The sequence below is a fragment of the Mizuhopecten yessoensis genome, unplaced genomic scaffold (genome assembly GCF_002113885.1).
Source record: "Mizuhopecten yessoensis strain PY_sf001 unplaced genomic scaffold, ASM211388v2 scaffold10483, whole genome shotgun sequence".
Taxonomy (NCBI): Eukaryota; Metazoa; Mollusca; class Bivalvia; order Pectinida; family Pectinidae; genus Mizuhopecten; species Mizuhopecten yessoensis.
In genome coordinates, this window is record NW_018408569.1 from 92,622 (window position 1) to 116,018 (window position 23,397).

General features: G+C 35.7%; 1 protein-coding gene across 3 annotated transcripts; it reads left to right on the forward strand.

Annotated features, from left to right (window-relative positions):
• The first annotated feature begins 2,029 nt into the window (after positions 1-2,029).
• LOC110460822 (N-alpha-acetyltransferase 35, NatC auxiliary subunit-like) lies at positions 2,030-20,353 on the forward strand. 3 transcript variants are annotated; one of them, XM_021513986.1, is made up of 21 exons: positions 2,030-2,115; positions 4,122-4,274; positions 6,452-6,566; positions 7,068-7,142; positions 8,762-8,929; positions 9,068-9,178; positions 9,462-9,512; positions 10,553-10,636; positions 11,088-11,123; positions 12,052-12,169; positions 12,565-12,743; positions 13,343-13,402; positions 13,617-13,723; positions 14,072-14,237; positions 14,941-15,119; positions 16,362-16,447; positions 16,783-16,901; positions 18,342-18,482; positions 19,010-19,132; positions 19,625-19,705; positions 20,152-20,353. In XM_021513986.1, the coding sequence occupies exons 2-21, from the start codon at positions 4,153-4,155 to the stop codon at positions 20,209-20,211; spliced, it is 2,181 nt and encodes a 726-aa protein (XP_021369661.1). In that variant the 5' UTR covers positions 2,030-2,115; positions 4,122-4,152; the 3' UTR covers positions 20,212-20,353. The 3 variants fall into 3 exon arrangements, with proteins under 3 accessions (XP_021369661.1, XP_021369663.1, XP_021369662.1); XM_021513987.1 differs by lacking the exon at positions 2,030-2,115 and adding an exon at positions 2,125-2,294; XM_021513988.1 differs by lacking the exon at positions 11,088-11,123.
• The last annotated feature ends 3,044 nt before the right edge of the window (positions 20,354-23,397 follow it).

Sequence of the window (23,397 nt, forward strand, 5' to 3'; positions counted from 1 at the left end):
TGGCATTATTGGATACTACATACTAAAGGTGTTGGGTGGGAATTTTTACCATGTGAATCCTAGATCTACCAGAGACATAATATACGTCTGATCTATGAAACAATGTTTAACGCGTTAAATACTATCACCAGAGACGTATACGTCTCTGCTATCACGTTAAATACGTACTTGTATCGCGTTAAACAGTTAAACAATCAAAATATTTTAACGCGATAAAATGCTTCCCAAGTTTAACGCGTTAAATGTTGTATTTTTTTTTTAACTCGTTAAAGATTCATAAATGAATTGATAATCAAATGTGCAATTACATACAGTACTTAATCATGGCTGTCGACGCGAGGACCTGTTTTTTTTCGCCAGGAAATCTTACCAACAGTGGATTACTGTTATCGTGTTGGCATTGACGGGGGTGCTGGCACAACTAAGGGACATATATAAAGGTGCTTGTTTTATAGAATATTGTACTAATAATCTTATCGTGGATGAAGGATTATTTTGGCAACGAACCATAACCATAATCATTATTTAGGCCTTTTTGCAGGCATATTCGTCACATTAGTAAAGGTTTCAATTAATAATTTGTCTAAATATACATCTATTAAAATGCCGATGAACACAAGTCTAAATAACGTCACGCAGCAACAGCAGGGCCCGTATTCATGAAACCGTTCTTGTGCTCAAGCATGGATTCTGTGCTCAAACCAACATTCTTGTTACTCACTGAAGTCATGTCAAACGATCAAAAAGTCATGTTTAAACCTTGCAAAATTGTACAAAATAATATTACAGCAAAGTTGTAAGGTCACGTGGTTAAAGTTCAGAGTCAGACACATCAGGCGACTGAACATGCTCATTTAACGCGATAAAATAATTTGGGAAAAAATAATTTGTGAAAAAATAATTTGTGACGCAATAAACATGTATTTAACGCGTTAAATGCAAACGCGTTAGGGCTTAACGCGATAAAAGTGTATGTTTAACGTCATAGCATGCATTTTTAACGCGTTTAATCCTTGTTAAACGCGTTAAAAATCATTGAACGCGTTAAACAAGGATTTAACGCGTTCAATGATTTTTAACGCGTTAACTGCTAACGCGTTAGTATCTCGTTTTTGACATGAACGGCCTTTCATACTGATCCTACCCAACACTTCATACTGATCCTAGCCAACTATTCTATGAATAGCACATATAAATTGAAAAATAAAGCATTAATCTATAAAATTAGTTTATGAAGATCAAAAACAGATTCTAAAAAAGGTATTTGATTGTAACCTTTGGTATGACAATTTTATTGTGATTTTCGTTTATATGTGCATTTAATATTCAAAGAAGGAAAAGGGCATGCTTTCGTAGTTTTACAAAGGGATCTTACGGAAGACAAGGACACCTCTATACAAAGGATAATTTTAGAAGATTTTTATAGAGGTCAATATGTTTTATAAATACACTTGTTAACAATAAGGTCGTTTCCTGAAAGTATTACTATTATATTCAAATTCAATTTTTTTTTTTGCACATTTGCAACTACAAAGTAGTTTGAAGGCAAAATAGAAATTAAATTATATATTAATTTATATTAGAGATATGTAATATAATACGTCTCTGATTCAGTATATGTTTTCAGTTAAAACATTCATGTTTGTTGCCAGAATTTAAAACAAGATAAATTAAAGTAAAAGGGGATAGACTGATACAAAATGTGACCAACTTGTCAGGTCTGAAAAAAATGAGATTATTTGGCCTCTGGTATATCACCTTTTGCACTTAACGGTAACCATACGTCTCTGCACTGCTCTTACTGAGACGAGGAGTCCGCAAGGACAAGATAAAAACCAAGGACTACAGTAGAATATTCTAGTTGATTCATTTCTTAACTAGCTTTGCTAAGGAAAATAGTTTAGTGTCTAACCATGTCGATAAAACAAAACATCATTCGATATAGGCCTAAAATCGCAGTTATAATTTAGATATTTTGGCGGGAAATAATATAACTCATTTTCTTCCAATCACAATCGACATCACATTAAGCGCGTAGTTAACATCATGGTGGACAGCGAACAAGAAGTGGTGATCGTTAAAACACTGAAGTGAAAGCAAGACGGGGAATTCACTGTTAGTTAAAATATTACATTGTTTGGTGAACTTTGCGTTATTGACATTAAGTAATGCTGCTTTTGTTACAAATCTGGTTAGATTTGTAAACACCAACCTGTTCTATTTTGCACAGAAATCCACCGAACGGAGACGGGTTGACTACTGACTCCGACAACTTTATAACCTGGCGAGATACAGTAGGCTTATTTTGACAAGCGCACAGTCGGCATGAGATAATCAGCCGACCAGCGGCCTTTTCTTTATTATTTAGGAATACGAAGATGGTAATCAGAGTTTTCTGTGGCACTATCCAGTGGAATAAATTACCTCTTGACTTGGTAAAATCAGAATCTCTTGACATTTTTAAAACAAAAACTTCACTCCCTTAACCATAAGTATTTCATACACACGACTACATACACGTCCTTCTTTTGCCATGCACACACTTTAACAGTCCTACATTTATGATTGACATTATCTTCAATATCATGAATTGAACGAAGGTACATTGTTGCTTAGACGCCTAGCGCCAGACCCGAGACATTGCGATAGATAGCCTAGAATAAATGTCTGGTGTTAATTGGGACAAGAGGAACATCGAGCTACAGCGACCGTCAGACAGCTGCGTGAACAAACCAAATTATAGTGACATTACATTTACAAATCTGTGCCAGATTGACAGGTCCAGTACACTCTGCCGATTGAGCTATGGTAATGTTGACTACAAAGAGCATACAGTTAGATGATTATTTTCATTTTTCATAAATGTAAAATTTCCGATTTTTTTACATCATTATTTTTTAAAAAGAATACTTATATTTAATGTCTTTTGTTATCAACCTAATGATACAAACTTCTTTTAAAAGCGACTTTGTTTTGTTTTCTTTAAAAAAAGAAAATCACTTGAAAATAGCTCAAAAGACCTATTTCAGATAGGTCAATAGAGCTATTATAGGTCTTTACAGCTGTACCTTCGTTCAATTCATGATATTGAAGATAATGTCAATCATAAATGTAGGACTTTTGGGTAAATTTTATCCATTTTCAGCAGAAAATTACTCAAACTTAGTCAGAATCATCTTTGGTGAATGAGGGTATTACATTGTAAAATTGGGATTCCTGCCTCATCCCCAGGGGCTAGGGTGGGGCCCCAAAGGGAACATTTACCAATATTTTAAAATGTTTATCCATTGATGACATGACAAGTTTTGTATTTCACTTCGTTTACATGCTGATTTCCACATCACATTTAAACAATAAAATAAAGCTACCAGTACCTATGATATAACTCAGGTGCCCGCTGAGGCCCTTGGGCCTCTTGTTTATTTTCAAAAGAGGGTCATCAACCTCTTTCAGTATATCCGGGGTTGGTAGGTAGTATGTGCCACACAGTTCCCTTCAATGGTATTCTTTGATGTGGGTCGCTGCACATCATAGAATACGTATGAATGGAGCTATGTTGTATGTTGCATATATCATCATGAATGTTAAAAAGATGTATTTCATTCCTTAAGTTAACATGACTCTCTGACCTGCCGTTCACCATTGGTGGATCTACCTAAGGTCTACCTTAATGTACCAGAAGTTTACCTTTAAAGATATTTTTATTCGATAAAATCTGTTGAATTTTTTGTTAGTCCAAGTATATATTTAAATGTTTGCTACCATTTCTAGACTATTACATGAAAAACAAAAGGGATTTAAACAAAGGTTGAAGAGGTTTAACCTTGTGTGCGATCAGAAATTTCTGGGGGAGAAAAAAATGGATTTAAAAAGTTATTTAATTCCTGTTTTGTAAAAAGAATTGCAATGGGCCCCCTCTTTTAGAATATTAATTTGAATGTGATTCAGATTGTAAGTGTATGACAATCTTTGGTCTGCACACCCTTTTTTGGTCATTTGTCAATATTTCAGTCTTGTTGATATCACATGCTAATTCTACTCTGATGATTTGTGAACAGACATGAGTTTCAGGTTTGATATCCAATCGAAAGTGTTTTAAAATTTGTGTTGTTTATATGCAGACAGCCTGCTGTACTGACCAACTAAATCCTGATGGAGACAAAAGAGGAAACAGCCATGGATAACAGACCAACCTATAACTGGGTAGATATCACTCAGGAGTTTGTAGAGGCGTCATCAGACCTTCAGCTCGGGGAACTCCTACATGATTCCACGTAAGAATATCATTATTTATGAGGGCCCTGTATCGGAGATACAGGTGCCCTATAGTAATCACTCTGTCTGTCCGTCCACAAATTTTGTTCCTGGCTGATAACTTTGGTATTTATTGACAGATTTACATGAAACGTGGTCAAGATGTTCAGTTCACAAAAATACACACTGAGGTAAAAAGTCAAGGTCAAAGGTCGAGGTCATTAGGTTCAAAGGTCCAGGTCAAATTTTGCTTCTTTTCACTGATGAACATTTTGTTATGACATGATAAAGCAAAGTTGATCGGAATTAAACAAGGAGTCAACTGAACAAAGGTCAAGGTCATTGGGTCAGAGGTCAAGGTCATTTAACACTGGGTCATTATCATTTTACTGATGAACATTTTTTTATGTTATTTATGAAGCAAAGTTGTTCAGAACTTAACACGGGAGTCAACTGACCTAAGGTCCAGGTTACAGGGTCCAAAGGTTCAAGGTCAAGGTCAAGTTTGTAATGTTCACTGATGAACATTTTGTTATGATATTATAAAAACAAAGTTGGTCGGAATTAAAAAATAATTCAACTGACCAAAGATCAGGGTCACTGGGTTAAAGGTCAAGGTCATTTTTGTCCAAACGTCAAAGGTGAAATAAAACAAATCAAAGCTAACAAATGAGTATTGCACTTGTATTTACATTTCTGTTAGCCCAGCAAATATGGAGGTGGAAGGAAACAAGACTCACATCATAGTACATGTAAAATGTATATTTTACTTCTTTTTGAAGTCCAAATGTCAAACGTCAAGCTCAGCTATATGGGCAGATTGCTTCTTGATGATTATGGGGGATATATTGCCACAAGACGGGGATCTTACTGACCTGTTAGTGTTCTAGTTATTACATGGGGAACTCCTACATGATTTCTCGTTAGAATATCATATTATTTATTATTACATGTACCAGATAATTATATATAATCATACTACATTCCTGTAGTTGCTCATTGCTAGCCAGCTGGTGCTTGTTCATTTTGTTTATAGTTACTTCTGACGTAAGTGTTCTCTGTATGTAGTGGCTATAGTAGCCTGTATTTAATTTGATGTCATCTGGCTGTGGGTGTTATATGATTGTAGACATATGCATGGACCTTGAAATATCTGCGACACTATTCTCAGACTGGTTAGATTATGAGTCCTGAACAGCTGTATAGAGTGGACAGAAAGATCACAACCCCTCTGAAAGTATATGTACTATGTACCTGCAATTGAACAAAGATCTTGTGTGTAGACCAGTAGCTCATTCAGGGTTACTAGTGATAGCTTAATCATATTAACCACTTGATCAATTCCGTCTTTAAAATCCATGGGTTCTGCTCTCAAAACACATATCTTCTCTGCATAAAAATTTAAACTATCTGCATTGTCAGATACAGATTTGTGGTGTTGCTTCTATATTTATTTGTTGTTATGTATACATTATGTAGGTAAGCAGATTGAGATTATCTGCTGTAGTTAAAAGGAAAATCCTTGATCTGTATCTGTATATGGATACGCTGAATTAACCAAAACTGGTGTGTTACAGCAGGTGAGAGAGAGCGCTAATAGTTCTTAAATGCACATTTCGAGGGCTAAGTCCTCAACACTGCCGCATTTGATTATGTTCTCTGGTAGATGGTTCCAATCTATTACACTAGTACGTATAAAGAGGGATTCTCTGTATTGGTCTGTTTTATAAGGAATCCTCTACTGTTGTTACACACAGACCTGTCGACAATGTTTGTTGTCGATAGTGCTGAAGTCTTTACATAGTTTGTGACTCTGATGTTACGGCCTTGTCTCCTTGGTTTCAAGTACTAATTTGGGGGTAGTGCTGGCACTGACCCCTTAACGACTTTGTATAGATAGGCAAGCCTGATGTTCTGATGCCTCTTCTCAAGGGGTCGTAATTTGGAATCTTTGAGTATTTGTGTCACACTTCCCACACTTTGTTAAAATAGGCACAGTATGTTCCAAACTCATTGTCCAGAATCGCCTTTATTGATAGGTTTTTGAATTTGTACTGGTTTCTTAAAATCAAGCAGAAAAATACCTCTACAGTACTAGTTGTATCTTGATGTATAACTTTATTAATTAATAAGCTTGGTTTGAATTAATTGCAATCTTTATAATTACAATAATTATACATTATTTACTACATTACAGATTCGGGTTGTTTGAAGCAATGTCTGCTATAGAAATGATGGACTCTAAGATGGATGCTGGTATGCTGTGTAATCAAATCCAAAGGAAAGTGCTTAACTTCTCTGATAGTACAGAGGTAAGTCTTAATAAATGGATTGGATTTGTTGGGAGTTTTCAAGTTAAAGCAAAAAATTGACATTATGTCAATTTTTGTAAGTCTTAAATTTGAGGACAAAGAGTGCCTTCACTCCTCCTAGATTTGGGTGGGTTTGGGTGTTAGATTTGGGTGGATTTGGCGTGTTAGATTTGGGTGGGTTTGGGGTGTTAGATTTGGGTGGGTTTGGGGTGTTAGATTTGGGTGGGTTTGGGTGTTGTATAAAATTAATAGGACAGCATGTCATTAACAGCAATCCTTTTTCGTAACCGTTAAAATAAGGCACATTGAATAAATTGATTTGAATTGTTCAAAAATGTGTGTTGTAGAATTGTTTACCTTAATTTTTAATATTTTATTTTATGATTGTCAAAGAATGATATCAATATTACCAGTAATATTTATTTCAAAAAGGAAAGATTTATGGTTTAAAGAGTCTTTTACAATATCATGTTTATGATGTGATTTTGTGTTAATGTATAGTCGGGACAGTTGAAGATCAAAGAGCTGAGTATACCTGAGCTGATAGGTGTCATGGATGCTACAATGGCATGTATGGTAAGGATAACACCTTTATGTTTTATTGAGGAGATAAGAGCAGTGATTTTGGATCCAACTTTCCTGCATAGAAATGTTCACCAATACAAACCCAATGTGAATACTGTTAAACTGGTATATTGTCAGAGCTTGTCTGATATTTAGAATGATACAATAATTCCGTCTTTTCGTATTGCAGAGTTATCTGCTCTTGTGAGACGGTATTGATTGTCACATCATCATTCGTATGAGAAAATTACATCGTTTTCTCAAACATGTATAACGTTACCCTCACAAACAAATTACCATAAAAACCCATGTAATTTGCGCACTTTTTTTTCAGAAATTTAATCCCCAAAGTGGGGGGTGCGTAAAATACACAGGTATAGAAAAATTTAAGTTTTTTTCAGGAAAAGATCGACGATTCTGAGAGATCGCCATCTTGGATTATGTCCCTTGGTACACGGATCTCTAAGACAAATGACGATCAACAAATTTATTTATGTCAAACATTAATAAAAGATACATAATGTGTTGTTATGTGAGTTTATGTGAAAAGTATTAATAAATAGGTAACCGTTAACAAAAAAAGTTTAGCCAAATTCCTATGCCAGAGAATAGCCGATCAACTTACGACATTACGTTTCGACATCTCGGTGCGTTTCCCCATACTATTAAGAAAATTTAGTTGTTCAATTTAAGCTCCGTTCTTTGTAAGTTCTGTAAGTTTTTTCAAATCGCCTATGCGTATACGTATAGCATGTTTTTTTTCCGGCTCACTTTCATGTTGATCTCGCGTCTAACATTACGTAAACACGTGATTGATAATAACCTCGTGAATTATTTCAATATTTATTAAATGAAGCATCGTAAAAATAGTCTGCGTTAACTATTTTTTTCCTTGGAGTAGATTTGAAGAGGATGTATTGATTGTCCACGCTTCTAGTATAAACATATTTTTTATAATCCCTTATCAGTCAAATCAGTCTGTAGTTATGACAATGCAGTAGGGCTTCGTAATTCACGCCACGTGTTGACGAGTGAAAAAAACAACAACACGGTCCGTCGATCGCGACTGCAAATCATTTCAATTAGTAGAGCTATTGTTAACGGGTAATCACAGAGATAGTGTTAGCTCATCACTGCATTGTAAATTGTAAAAAAATATCGCCAAACCACGGACTTAGATAATCATAGAAAAATATTTTAAAAAAATATATTCAGAGATCGATTTTCGGAGCATGAACATCGTTTTTTTTCCAGATTTTTTGGGTGCGCAAAATATTCGAGTAGAACCTTTTTTCCCGATTTTCAGCCTCAAAAAGTACCTGCGCAAATTACACAGGTGCGCAAATTACATGGGTTTTTACGGTATGTAACAATCAATACCTGCTGACAAGAGCAGATAACTCTGCAATACGAAAAGACGGAATATGGTTGATTAAAACAATTAAGCACTTTGAATTTAGTTGAAACAGTTCATGATGTAAATGTAAAAAATGGAAATAATGCTTATTTTATGTTGAAGATGTTAGATTATAATTTACATACAACGTTGTCTACTTCAATTTACAATATATTGAATTGACAAGTCATGATGTACAGTGTTGTTTCTGTGATGTGTATTGTTTTGTTTATAGGTGACGTGGCTGGAAGGTCACTCCCTGGCCCAGACAGTGTTTACAAACCTGTACCTACACAACCCATATGTAATAGAGGACCGATGTCTTAAGGCCTTCAGCCTTTGTACTCTCAAAATAGTCGACCACATACGCGATCGTGTCAACAGAGCTGGTGTTTTTGAAGAGGTTTGTTCGATTTCAGTTTACCATTTAAAGAGATATTCATATTTACCTCGTTCACAAGGATCTGATCTGGTCTTAGATTTACCGTTTTTACGGTGAGATATGAGCAACAAAAACCAATAAGTCTGATTTGATTTGTAGGAAGATTTCCAGACGATGACCTATGGGTTTAAGATGGCAGGAGACGTTACTGATGTACGGGTGACGGGTATGATGAAGGAGTTGGAAGAAGATCTTCACAGAACTCTTAAGGTACTTCTCCCTCAGAGAATATTTATCTTTCTGTAAGGTTATTTTACAATAGTACAAAACCTCTTTTAAGAATTCATCAACATTAAAATAAGCAAATTATATTAGATCGTTTCATTTATAAGTGTTCTATTCTTTAAATAGTAATTCAAACAATGAAGGATTATATGTGTATTGTCCAATAATTTTATGTTGATAAAGATAAACTGTTAGGAAGTTTCTGTCGATGTCAGTTTTTGAACTTTCAAAAATGTTGTGGAATGTTATGAACATATTTCATTTCCAGACAACAAGGAGTAAACAGGGTGAAGAAAGAGATGCAGAAACAGAAAAGGAGGTGTGTAACTATACATAAAACAGAAGGAATCTGGCCAAAAAAATTTGATTACTTGTTTCTCAGGCCCGCGCTCATTTCATGGCACCGTGCACATTGCCGATTTTATCGTGAAAGTAATAAAAAAAAAATGTGAATGCGCCAGCCGCCATCTTTAAAAAAATCAGGAAAATTGGTTCGCATGTCGTTTTTACTCGTTAGTCACCCAAGTCCCGAAAACATTTGAATAAAGGTAAGGATTGAGATACAGGCAAGCATTAAAATGATTATGACTTATTAGTCTTGTGTACAAATGGCGCTCCTTTCGGTACAAATAAGGAATGGGGGGTTCGTGATTCTCGTCTGGAACATCGTGGGGGGGATTTTCGGAGGCTTGCTCTATGACGGGTCTCTACACAACTATAAAAAGACAAGGTAATGTCCACAATGAATGTTTTACAAACTACACAATAAAAAAAAATCGCCCTCGTCTCGTTTTTGCCATGTAAAATGGAGAAAAAAAAATACCGCTCTGCCGCATCTATTTTGAAAAAAATTGGCCTGAGAATCAAGTAATTTTTAAATTTTATTTGGCCTTTGTGTAACTAAAAATAAAACAGAAAGGGCGTGTGTCTAAACAGTAAAATACAATGCACCTTAGCTGTCATTGTGGACAATTTATATATGATGTATTTAAAATAATATGACTTTTTTTAGCCTTGGTCCCCATCCCCTGCAGATATGTCCTTAGCTGTTGATAAGATGTTAAACCCTGTACACCCAACCAACAATGTATAATATGCAGGAATCAGTTCAGCTCAATGTGACCTATTCTGTCTTTTCGTATTGCAGAGTTATCTGCTCTTGTGAGCAGGTATTGATTGTTACGTCATTAGTTTGTGTGAAAAAATTACGTTGTTTTCTCAAAAAATTATGAAGCTACTCTCACAAACAAATGACGTAACAATCAATACCTGCTATCAAGAGCAGAAAACTCTGCAATACGAAAAGATGGAATACTCATGTTATGTGAATGTTGTTGTTAATTTTAATTTCAATTTCAGCACTTCCTTACAAGTACATTGTTCTCCAGAGTAAAGTTCCACCGCCTGTTTTATGCTATGCTGTTGTCATTTAGTAAAGAGAAGGTAAGATGTAATTACTCAGATATATAATTTATAGCCATAAGACTACCCAAAATCAGACCCGCTGTTCAATAGAAATAAAGTAGACCTAGGGAGTGTGAACCGTGGATTGATAATTACTTAACAAGTACTTGAACCTTTCATTACTGATACCTTACTTATATCTCATTATATACTTATTCCTCCTCTACGATACTCAACAAAGGATATAAGGATATCAAAAGTCTTGTACTACTATATTACTTATTCAAACAAACATTACTTGATACACAAAATCTGTCTGGTTGTGCATCAAACTCACATCGTACCTTCTACAGTTCAATCATCACATATCACCTATAAACTGTTAACAGAAGTAACACAGAACATTAATTTAACTTATCGATAAATAAAATACTAACTTCCTGGCCCGAGCCCCTTGGCTTATTCTGTATGTACATCAAATTATGTTTAGATGGAGGATTTCATTATGGGGCGAGCTGTGCTGACTGTAAGTACGAGAGTGTTAAACTGTTTTACCATGTTATTTATATTCCATCTTAACCCCCAGTTTGTTTAATGTTGTTCGAATGTTTTGATTGAAAATAATTTTCTGTTCCATGAGAATTTTGAATTTTTGTTACTATGCAATGTTCCTGTTTCATGTTACCACATACACATATCTGGTTGAAAGAAGAGGTACATATTAATAAGTCATACATCTACTTTTGAATGCTGAATGTTTGTTTATACCACAGCAGGGTGGAAAATCTCTCTTTGAATTTATGATATTAAGTAACAGTTGGATAATAAATGTAGAAGATAGCAAAATGTATGAATTACATTTGTGGGGTTACACGATGTGCAGTGTGTGCATGATGATCATGAAAAATTGTGCGATTATAGCTTAGCATGCCAGTTGCATGTACCTGTTAATGACCAGGAAACGGGTACATGTTTTGAATCACAAGTCAATTGTGAAGGAGATGTGAAATCTCCACACAAAGTGTAACAGAAACATATATCAAAGGTAAATCAAGTTGTGTTTTGTTAAACTGTTTAATCGATAACCCTCATCGGTGATCGACTCCATTCAATTCACTACATATATATGTACTACAACGTAGTACTGTACCTGACAGTACAATCAAATTATTGATAGTTTTAAAGTCATTGTAATAATACATATATGTACCTATCAGATATATTAGACACGATACAATGTACCATATTTCACTCGAGCTGCATGTTTTATCACACAACAAGGAGATCGATAGTTAAATCGCACAGTTGTGTGGACGATGTGCAGACTGTGCGCACAATGTATGCACGATGAATTTTGTGCCGTGTTCGATCCCACAGCTGTATATTTGTGTACAACGACATACCTGTACATAAATATGACCCTGACATTTTCCAGTTGACCCTATATTTTTCAGTGTGAAGGAATACCCCAGTCCCAAAAGATAGTCGTACAACTCCAGGAACTGATCCCCACAATCAGGGACACTCTGCCTGTTGGTGTACAACCTGAACAGAAGGAGCTCAGTAAAAATGGTATTCATACCCAGTTCCTGTCTATGAAATATTACGCCTTTGAACTTTTATAATATCAGTTACATAAAAATTGTGTACTTAATTTTCATTTGGTTTTGATTTCGGCATGAATGAAGTGACTGAGTAATGATAAGAAACGATCTTAATAATTCAAAATAGCTAGTAAACATTAAAGCTTATTTAATTATTCACTCTTGCCAAGTGTTAGTATCCTGTTGTCATCGTTTAACCAGCGTGGCATGCACACCAGCAGTCACACCTCAAGAAAGGAATTCTTCAGACCATTATGATGAAAAATACCTGATGTTTTCTCTTTTTAATTTCAAATTTTCATATGAAAGCTCAGACCAATTACATCATAATACAACCATTATCATTATGTTTCTGTCCTACAGACTACCCAACCATTATGGGGTTTGAGCCCCTGGTGAACCAGAGGTTGCTCCCGCCCACATTCCCGCGCTACACCATCATTAAGAGTCGTGAGGCGGCCCTGGAGTATATGGAGACCCTTCTCAACCGTCTCATGGTGGTCACCACCGTCCCACAGATGACATCATTGCACACGGTGCTGGTGAGTCTGACCTACAGTACCTCAAATTTGGATTTTGTTGTGATATTGGTATTAGGTTTTGAATATCTGGCTTTTCTTTAAGGTGGTATACAAATTTATTGTAATGACGATCTTAATTGTGTAATGAATGTAAGTTTGATAAGACTTGGATAATTTGATAGAGGTATGTAGAATTTATGATACCTTTGATCTTGCTTTGTCTGCAATATATCTATTTCAAAGGTAAATATTGATCTGAAAATGTATTCAGAATAAATTTATGTATTACAAATTAGTTTTGTTGGTAATTCTTTTAGCATAAGTCTTGCAATTGCTGTAACTGTCAGCACACTGATGATGCAAGGTATTGGGATACCTAGCTGTAAATTGAGTTATAGAAAGGTTATGTATCACCAACAGTAAGTGTTTATATGTGATGTTTGATGACTAGTACGGTACACACTCACACACTCTGTCACTTTCATCATACAAAATACCAGTCATCAAAACGTCGCACACTTACTGCTGGTGATTCCGACCTGAAACAATGTTGACAAATAGTTGTAAATTAATATTTATATAATATAACTCTTTTTTAAATGTTTTAACTTTTATTTTAGGACACCTTTAAAGACTTTAGTAAGACATCCCCCTGTGTTTTGTCAAGGTCAATTTTACAGGTAAGTAGGCTGTCACAATGCATTTTGTCCAGGCCAGCATTACAGGAACGTTCAGTATTAAAACATCCCAATATGATATTTTACATAATTGATAATAGGTACAAGTGTTACTCTTCATTTACATAATTGACCAGAGGAACAGAAGATCATTTTACTTTTTGTTTGTCTGGGTTTGTTGTATAGAAATAATCAATATTTTCTTCTATTTCTGTAGTTGACACTGTTGCCTCCCAATAAGCGAGTGTTTGGAGTGAATTCCATTGTTGACTTTCTCAAGGAAACCATCAGAGGCTTCATAGCACCACCTGCTCTCAGTCCCAAGTAAGTACCTTTATTTAGGATAATTAGAAAATATACCAAAGTCATAAAAATGGAACAAACTGCAAAATTTCTTAACCAATTAATTGATGAAATTTCGCATTGATTTGGATGAGACTAGTTTTTCAAGGTCTGTACCCCTCCCTGACATATATATATATACTTTATCTACTTTACAACAGTTATGAAGCAAGTTATTTCAACCTATACTTCAACTTATAATCACTCGTTGCCCCGGATATTAGCGCTCGGAGGGTCTTTATGTGGGAGGAAACCAGAGTACCTGGAGAAAACCCACATGATCGAGCAGGTGACATGTAATGTAATATATGTATGATGTTGTAATTTCAGATCATCCCTGTTCAATAATCCCCAGGCTAAAACTTATGTAGACGCTTGGTTCATGCAGGCCGTGAGACCGATATGTACCCTGATTCAGACAACTGGCCACAACCGGGCACGGCAAAGAGACAAGTGGGGACATCTACTGGAGGATCTGTCTGCTCTTCAGGAGGAGGTAACATGTTACTACATACCAAACTGTTACTTTAGAACATACAAGTGAAGGACTCGCATCAGTTATATACCATTGTCTGACGAAACTGTAGTTAAATATGTCATATCAAAAAGAAGCATTTCTATATTTACTTTGTTATACACGACACTGAATTTGAACATGTTCCCACACCTGATCTGTTACAAAATGTAAGTTTGAACTTTGACTCTTCCATTTATAGTTCTCCTGGTTTGTAACATGGCATCTCTCATCTGTCTGTTAACAATTATTTGCAAAGGATATCTTCTGAACTGCTAAAAAGAATTTCACCAAATCTAACTGGAAATATCTTTAGGTGGTTGAGGATTCAAAATTGTACAAATTTATCGAATGAATTAGCCCTATAAGGTAATAAGAGTGGTGCTAAGCAATTCTGATAAATTACAGTTTGCATTAAGAGACCTCTCTCCTGTACTTTTGAGATTGATATCTACCATATTTCGTTAGGAGCATTCTCATTAGGTGGGGATTCAAAATTTTACAAATGGAGTCGTAAACTTCCTTGGGGTCTGAGAGTCGGGGCAAAAATTGAGTTATTTGGCCTTATTTATTTCGTGGAATCATCTTGACAGTAGGCGAGATTCATAACTTTAAAAATTCAAGAGCTGACCCCTAGGTATGCTGAGGGACTGGAGAATTCATATTGGTGTATATTTATCGGCAGGCTGACAAAGTGGATGCATACTTACACCAGCAATTGGTTAAGACAGAGCCAAACAGACAACATCTGGCGTGTCTAGGTAACTGGGTACTGTACCATACTCTACAGGCTATGATCAGCTACCTCCTGTCTGGATTTGAGCTGGAGCTGTATGCTCCTTACGAATACCACTACATATTCTGGTAAGTAAGATTCATACTGCACAGAAATACATTTTCTGGTAGGTCAAGTTTATACCGTGAGATACTATACTGAAATACAACTACATATTCTGGTAAGTAAGATATTTCCTGTTTCACATTGTACTTGAGTACCGTTACATATTCTGGTACATAGTATCATCTGGTAAGTCAAATTTATACTGGGTCATACTGTTTGTACAAATACCAAAAATATTTTGTACAGATATTTTTGAACAGTTGTGTGACCACACAATGCACCAAAAGTAGCGTGCGCACACCGTGCATACATCGTTCACACACCATCCGCACATCGTCCACACATGGTGCGCACAACTGTGTGATTTAACAATCGTTCACCCCGTTGTGCACTTCTCTCCGCACAACTGTGCGATTTGGTACAATTTTTGTTAATCAATATTATGGAATGAAAAATATACGGAAGGCTTGTATACAATAATATATTACTGTAATTTCTCTTCACAATAATTAAGATTATGTACAATTTTACAATGCGTTTTACACAGTATTACAGTGACTGTTAGACTGTCAAGAATGGGTTTGGCTCACAGGTAACAGAACAGGTAAATAACAATTTGATGATTGACCAGAGTTTTACCTGGCCTGTGCCTGAATGTTAGAGCTGATATGTAATACCGTATGATCGTTATGAAAACACAACTGAACGTTTAGTATTTGTTATTTGCATTCGGATTGGGCTATAGCGTCCCTTCACCTGGATTTTCACACCCCGACGAGTTACGTAAGTGCCCCAGGCAGGGGAGAACTACGGTCCAAGTACATGTACAAAGTGGCTATGTTTACCTGTATACGGGACTGTGTTGTAATTTTACATGTGTCGATTAAGATCGTTTTAAAAACACTGAAAACACAATTTCTAAATTTAAGAAAGTATAGACAGAAAGATAAGCTTATAGATGTAACTAGAATATGGAAACATACTTAAAAATCAAGTTTATATGTTTAAACACGAAACCGTTTATATTGTTAAGCCATTCCTCAATTTACACCCAACCACGATTGTTATCGCACAACGTTCGTCCCTCGTACGCACAAATGTGTGCATGCAATGATCATCCACCGCACATCGTGTAACGTTGTGCGATCCCACAACTGTAAGAGCACTAAATTAAATTCAAGTGTCATATAGTTTTGTGTGTATAATTTATGTGTGCAGGTCTCTTAATCACATTCTAAACTAATAACTATTAATTTATCTTATAGGTACCTTTATGAGATGCTGTATTCATGGTTAATAAATACTCTACACCGAGCAGATAACTTTCTTTTGGAACATGAAACAATAGCAGGTAAGTTCTGAAAGGTCAGAATTGACTATGGGTATGTGAAGCCATCCTCGGGTCCTGTAGTTATGGTAATATTTGTGACTAGCATACATACAGTATTTGTCGTACGAATCTTTAATCCTTACTTATGGTTTATTGATTTAGTGATTGTTACATGACTTGTCATGTCAGTTAGTGATTTTGGAAGTTAATGAGATCAGAAATCAGGAGCATCATGCAAAGTAGTATGGAATTAATTTTTTAATGCATTTGAAAACAAATTAAATAGATTGCATTAAAATACAATGTTTTCTATGTTATGAACGGATTTATAGTTTTTTCAATGATTTTATTTGTAGACAATCAACAGAAAGGCCGAAACAACAAAAAGAACAAGAAAAAAAAGAGGACAAAGACGTTGAACAAAGAAATAACCATGGCACAGGCAGAACAACATATGTTTGGAGGTTACTATAAGGTAAGGACAGATAACTGTGTCACAGGCAGAACAAATTATGTTTGGATGTTACTGTAAGCTAAGGACAGATAACTGTGTCACAGGAAGAACAAATTATGTTTGGATGTTACTGTAAGCTAAGGACAGATAACTGTGTCACAGGAAGAACAAATTATGTTTGGATGTTACTGTAAGGGAAGGACAGATAACTGTGTCACAGGCCGAACAACTTGTGTTTGGATGTTACTGTAAGGTAAGGTCAGATAACTGTGTCACAGGCAGAAAAACTTATGTTTGGATGTTACTGTCAGGTAAGGACAGATAACTGTGTCATAGGCAGAACAACTTATGTTTGGACGTTACTGTAAGGTAAGGACAGATAACAGATAACTGCGTCAGGTTACTTTAAGGTTAGGACAGATAACTGTGTCACAGGCCGAACAACTTGTGTTTGGATGTTACTGTAAGGTAATGACAGATAACTGTGTCACAGGCACAACAACATATGTTTGGAGGTTACTATACGGTAAGGACAGATAACTATGTCACAGGCAGAACAACTTATGTTTTAATGTTACTGTAAGGTAAGGACAGACAACTGTGGCACAGGCAGAACAACATATGTTTTGGGGTTACTATAAGGTAAGGACAGACAACTGTGTCACAGGCAGAACAACGTATGTTTGGATGTTACTGTAAGGGAAGGACAGATAACTGTGTCACAGGCATAACAACATATGTTTGGGGGTTACAATAAGGTAAGGACAGATAACTGTGCCACAGGCAGAACAACTTATGTTTGAATGTTACTGTAAGGTAAGGACAGACAACTGTGTCACAGGCAGAACAACTTATGTTTGGAGGTTACTGTAAGGTAAGGACAGATAACAGATAACTGCGTCAGGTTACTTTAAGGTAAGGACAGATAACTGTGTCACAGGCAGAACAACATATGTTTGGAGGTTAGTGTAAGGTAAGGACAGACAACTGTGTCACAGGCAGAACAACATATGTTTGGGGGGTACTATAGGGTAAGGACAGATAACTGTGTCACAGGCAGAACAACATATGTTTGGGGGTTACTATAGGGTAAGAACAGATACCTGTATCACAGGCAGAACAACATATGTTTGGGGGTTACTATAGGGTAAGGACAGATAACTGTGTCACAGGCAGAACAACATATGTTTGGAGGTTACTGTAAGGTAAGGACAGACATCTCTGTCACAGACAGTGTAATATATGTTTGGTAACTTCATGACACGAACATTTTATATCTGTCAAATATGAATTTCCTTTCTTCATGTTTTTAGATAATGTATAATTTAACAATTAGATCAGTTAGAGATGTAATGGACATAAGGGAGGGATACTGTTTGATGTTAACATGATTTTCAATATCATGTCTTTAGATCATTTCTGAAAATCTAACAATCATGTTTTATATATTTACACTGTTAGGCTGTCCTTGGACTACGACTGGATGGTAAGCTGGTGTACCCTTCCTTTGAGTTTGACAGTGAGGAGGTGCAGTACTCCCATCGCTTCCTCCCCTTCACGACGGTGTCCACACCTCCTTACATACACTACGCCCAGTACAAGGTAAACTTAGTCACATTGTAACCTGTCTATAGTGAACTGTTTAATCTGGAAACCTGTATCAACCTCATATTTAACTAGTGCTATTTTATAGTATTGTAATGTATATTGACCAGGTTCAAACTTAAATGATAGCAGTATTGCTTATGTTTGGTTCAGAATCGATTCTATCTTCCAACCATCTTTTAAAATTATGCAGATACGCTATTTGGTTAAAACTCCTGATGAGATATTAAAAAGTTATGGTTCACCACCCTTCATTTGTTTTTAGGTATTGCTTATCTTTGTAATTGATCAATGAAAAAGAGATGTATAAATTGTGATTGAGTCTTCATCAAGGCTTAGGGATTGTGTGCTGAGTGAAAGCTCAGTCTTAAATATGATATTTGAATATGGGCTCAATTAGATATATCATAATCCAATCATCATAGCAGATTTTCCTTCAAAAGATTTCCCAACATTCAATATATAAGGAGTTTCATGTATTTTACAAGGCATTGCTTTACATGAGTTGTCTATCTCTCTGCAAGGAGATGTCAGACTTGAAACGGTACGAGCCAGAGGCCTCGGCCCAGAGTTTATACACAGCGTCTTGTAAATGTTTCCACCAAGCCAAGGCTCTTCTGGAGAGTATGTCCACTGCCAATGAGGAGGTAAGCACACCATTGTAGAGGAAAAGGAATCGCTGTATCTTTTACTACCCAAATGGAATAAGACATTTTACAGATAGCTCTTACTGTACTTTATGCTACCAACTAGGAGCTTGTCACTGTAAATCCTTGCTAGCTGTATCAGATGAAATTAAATTCACCAATAAGCTCATTGTTGCTTCATGGGAGACAAATATAGTGACAGATCCTGAGAATGGTGGATAGGTGGTTGGTAAATAAGAGGAATGAAAAAAATACATGGTTTTAAAAGAATATTGGCAAGCTAGGGTGAAAGAAGGGGCTCCTATAGCCTTCCTTAAACCCCCTTGAACTGCTGTGACACTCATTGCTGTATTTTGTTATTACTACTTTACAGCAAATTCAAAGAAATACTTGATGTGAATTAGATTGACTAATGCTATTTCAAAGAAAACCATGTGTAATTTGAAACATTATGTAATTTATTTGGAGGTAATATAAATACTTACTGTTCAGATTCAGACACTGATCAAAGTAGCGAAGACCAACTTTGTAGTGATGAAGCTGTTGATGGGAGGACACAAGAAAGATAGTAATGTAAGTTTTTTTTATTTCTGTCTGTTAATAGTAAGTTAGTCTTCACTAGCTGTTTACATACATACCTACACTCATGTACATAATTATGTTAGTGTTTAACTCGGTGTTCTATATGCTGCCTTATCATATACATTAATTCATATACAGGTGTTCATTTCAACAGCAGTGCTAGAAGGAAATAATTTGTGTACTTATATAGTGCATTTACTGCATACCTTATTATTACCCAAAATAGTCTAGGGAAGTAACATTTTGTTACAGAATGTTTTAAGTCAGTTTCTCATTGGATTCAGAACTTTAACACTAAATACTGATACAGTGGAATACAATTGCCACATAAAATACATTAATATAAATCTTAAAGAACTTTAAAAACAATTATATAAATCATGTTCTCAGTTTTACATTAACTGTTAAATCCATCTTCTTATCTCCATATATTCCAGGAGCCGCCAGACTTTGACTTTAGCCAACACAAAGTATACCCTGTGATGAAGCTGATGTAAGGATGCAAGAATTGTGGTGTGAGAGAATATTTCTGTGTGTGATACTATTACAGCAGTCCTATAACTGTAGGACTTTGCGACATTTATATATTGTAAAGCATTCTATTTGGTGTTTTTGACAATAAATTATTACAAAAAGGTACTAAAGGGTGTTAGTTATTTTTATTAAATTCTTTTCGTTCATTAATTATTAATGGAAGGGGTTCATCAGTTTTTTCATTATTTTCCATCAAAAGTTGTTTCAATTTTTGCAATTATTAAACTTTCATGTTTTATTTTGCCAATAGCAACCATGACCGTTGATTCACCGTTGTTGGACACCATCTTCAGTTCATTTGAAACAAACCAAAATTAAGTTTCAAATCCACAGTCATCAATCCGTACTGTTCTCCAGCAAATTGAAATCAAACTTGAGGTTACTTTAACAACAAACTACTTTGGTGTAATAGATGTGTAATTATAACTAGCTTTAATATTCCCTGAATTTGTGGGATATTGTAGAATATATATCCTATTGGAGTTTCAGTGAATGCTTCAGATTATAAAAGAAACAGGTAGAGCCTATGGAGATTTAACATTAGCTTCGCCCCGCCCCCCCCTCTTGTAATTTCAAAACAAGAGAAATCCAAAAAGTTATGGGTATAAGAAGTTTAAATCAGAAACAGTTTCAGAATTCATTTGACTTACTGTGGGTGCTAAAGGTGTGGTAAAACAGTTCCTCATAAAGCATTTAAATGACAGTTATTTTAAAATTATATCATCATCGTATGCAACATATTCCAACTGTTATTTTGATACCAAATATTACACTATTTCAATAAAGAATTGTTCTTTTTATTGAAGAATTAGGCAGAAAAGTGTGTGAAATTCATTTCTTATGAGAAATTTTCCATTTTTGACACGTTAATTTATATACGTAGTGCTAAACCTAGTCTATTTTTCTTACTTGCTGAAAAGTTGGCTTCCAATAATATCTTTCAACATTAGGAATTTCAAAAAAATTGACAAAACAGTTTTCTTTCCACATTTCCTTTAACTTGTGTTTCTTCATGACTAAAGGTCCTTGGGTCTTGATATTTGGCAAGTAGGTTGTTCATGTGAATGAGTTTAAGTGTTCTAAACGTTGATGACCTTGACCGTCTTTCAAGGTTACAAAAATCAAATGTGCTGAAATAAAATGTTTGTATGGGGAGTCGGACATGGATATCTTTCCTTGCTTTATTTGTTTAGAGTTAACGATATGAAATAGTGTAATATTCCTTCTTATTTTGTGTAAGGAATAGGCAATATGGCAAACAAAATAATAACTAGAACTGTAAGCCAAAGACTTACTAATACCCCCGCTCCTATATATACCAGAACTGTAAGCTAAAGGCTAACTAAGACGAAGCATTGCAAAGCAGTCCTTCTTGTACTCCCTCCCTATGCCAAAACATACTTCCATACCAAATCTTGTTGGCCTAGATGACCCAGTTTTGCTGAAATCGTCCTAGTAGTTGAGGAAGAGTTGTCAAGACAAAGATTTTTAACAAAGGGCCATAACTCCTTAAAAAGGGTCGAAATGAAAAAAATACTACCCTCATGCACGACATCAGGGGGTAATTACCAAATCTGTAAACTTTCATTGAAATTGGCCAAGAAGTTCATGAGGCAGACAAATTTGTTTTTCAAGAAAGGTGATAACTCCTTTTTAAAGGGTCTGACTGCAAACATACTATTAGTTATATCTGTAAACTTCCGTTGAAATTGGCCCAATAGTTTTGGATGAGTTGTTTGGACAAGTATTTTTCAACAAAGGGCCATTACTCCGTAAAAAGGGTCAGATTGAAAAAAGAATATCTGTATGCACACCATCAGATTTTAGTTATACCTGAAAACTTTCGTTGAAATTGACTCCTTAGATTTGGAGGATATGTCCGGACAAGGAATTTTTCAACACACGGCCATAACTTTGTAAAACAAAGGGTTAGAATAAAAAAAAAGAATACATGGATGCACAACTTCAGGTGTTAGTTATCATATCTGGAAACTGTCATTGAAATTGGTCCACTACTTTAGAAGGGGTTTTCCGGACAAACTTTTTCTACGGACAGATAGACGGATAGACAAGCTGACTCCAGTATACCACCATGTATGAGATGAACATCGCTTAATAGTCTGATAGGTTGAGCCGCTTCCTTCTCTCTGTTAATATTTTATCCACTTTACCTTATCCAGGTGAACTGTCTGATCAGCCTGGTTTTGAAACTTTTTTTTACAAACGTGTAATGGACTTCCTGTTTCGTGTCGCTGATGTTTGTTTTGATGTATATTTGTATACCGGTCTTGCAGCACTCATCTAAAAATCGCATGGTGTTCGTTCAGGTGTGTATCGACATTTTCTCCAAGTATCCCCAACCTGGAAATCCCAACAGGACTTGGGTGGAATAGCATACATTGTACGCAAAGATGCCTTTTGTATTTGACCCGCTTTGTATTTGGGCTGGACTACCTGTTTTCGCTATATAGGCACTAACTGTCGAAGTTACTTAACAGGTGAAGTAAAATAGGTCCATTACAACCACAAAAAATGATTTGTTGTTGGACATAAGTACCACTGAGATCTAAATGGATGAAATGGACATTATTTATGGTGCAGTAAAATATTAAGCTATCCACCAACGAGATTTTCAAGATGTGAAGAAATTGCAGTGAAAAATTGTTTTGGTTGTGAGGTCGAACATCCAAGCCAAAAGAATCATGCATGTCTGATGTATCCCCTATCACAAAAAGGGAGGTTATACTCAGAAACGCCAATGGAAGCTATTGACATCGAACTATCACAAAATGAGTAGGAAGACATACATGTAATTAACAACACAGACATGCCAAAACAATATATCGGGTTATCTCATTTCCGATTTGGAAGGTGCTGCTTAATAAAATCTTTTACCTGTAACTGAACGAGATCGGGTTATCTCAGTCGAGGGTTAAGATTCTGTAACAAAATCCCAACCGAGGCGTAAGCCGAGGTTGGGATGTTACAGAATCTTAGCCCGAGTCTGAGATAACCCGATCTCGTTCAGTCACATTTCTCATTTGCATATGCAGCACGGATGGCAATTGTTAATGATGTCAATGACCCTGACTGACCCCAAAACGTCATAGAATGACGTCACGAACAATATCGTGACCCCGAAAGGTTAC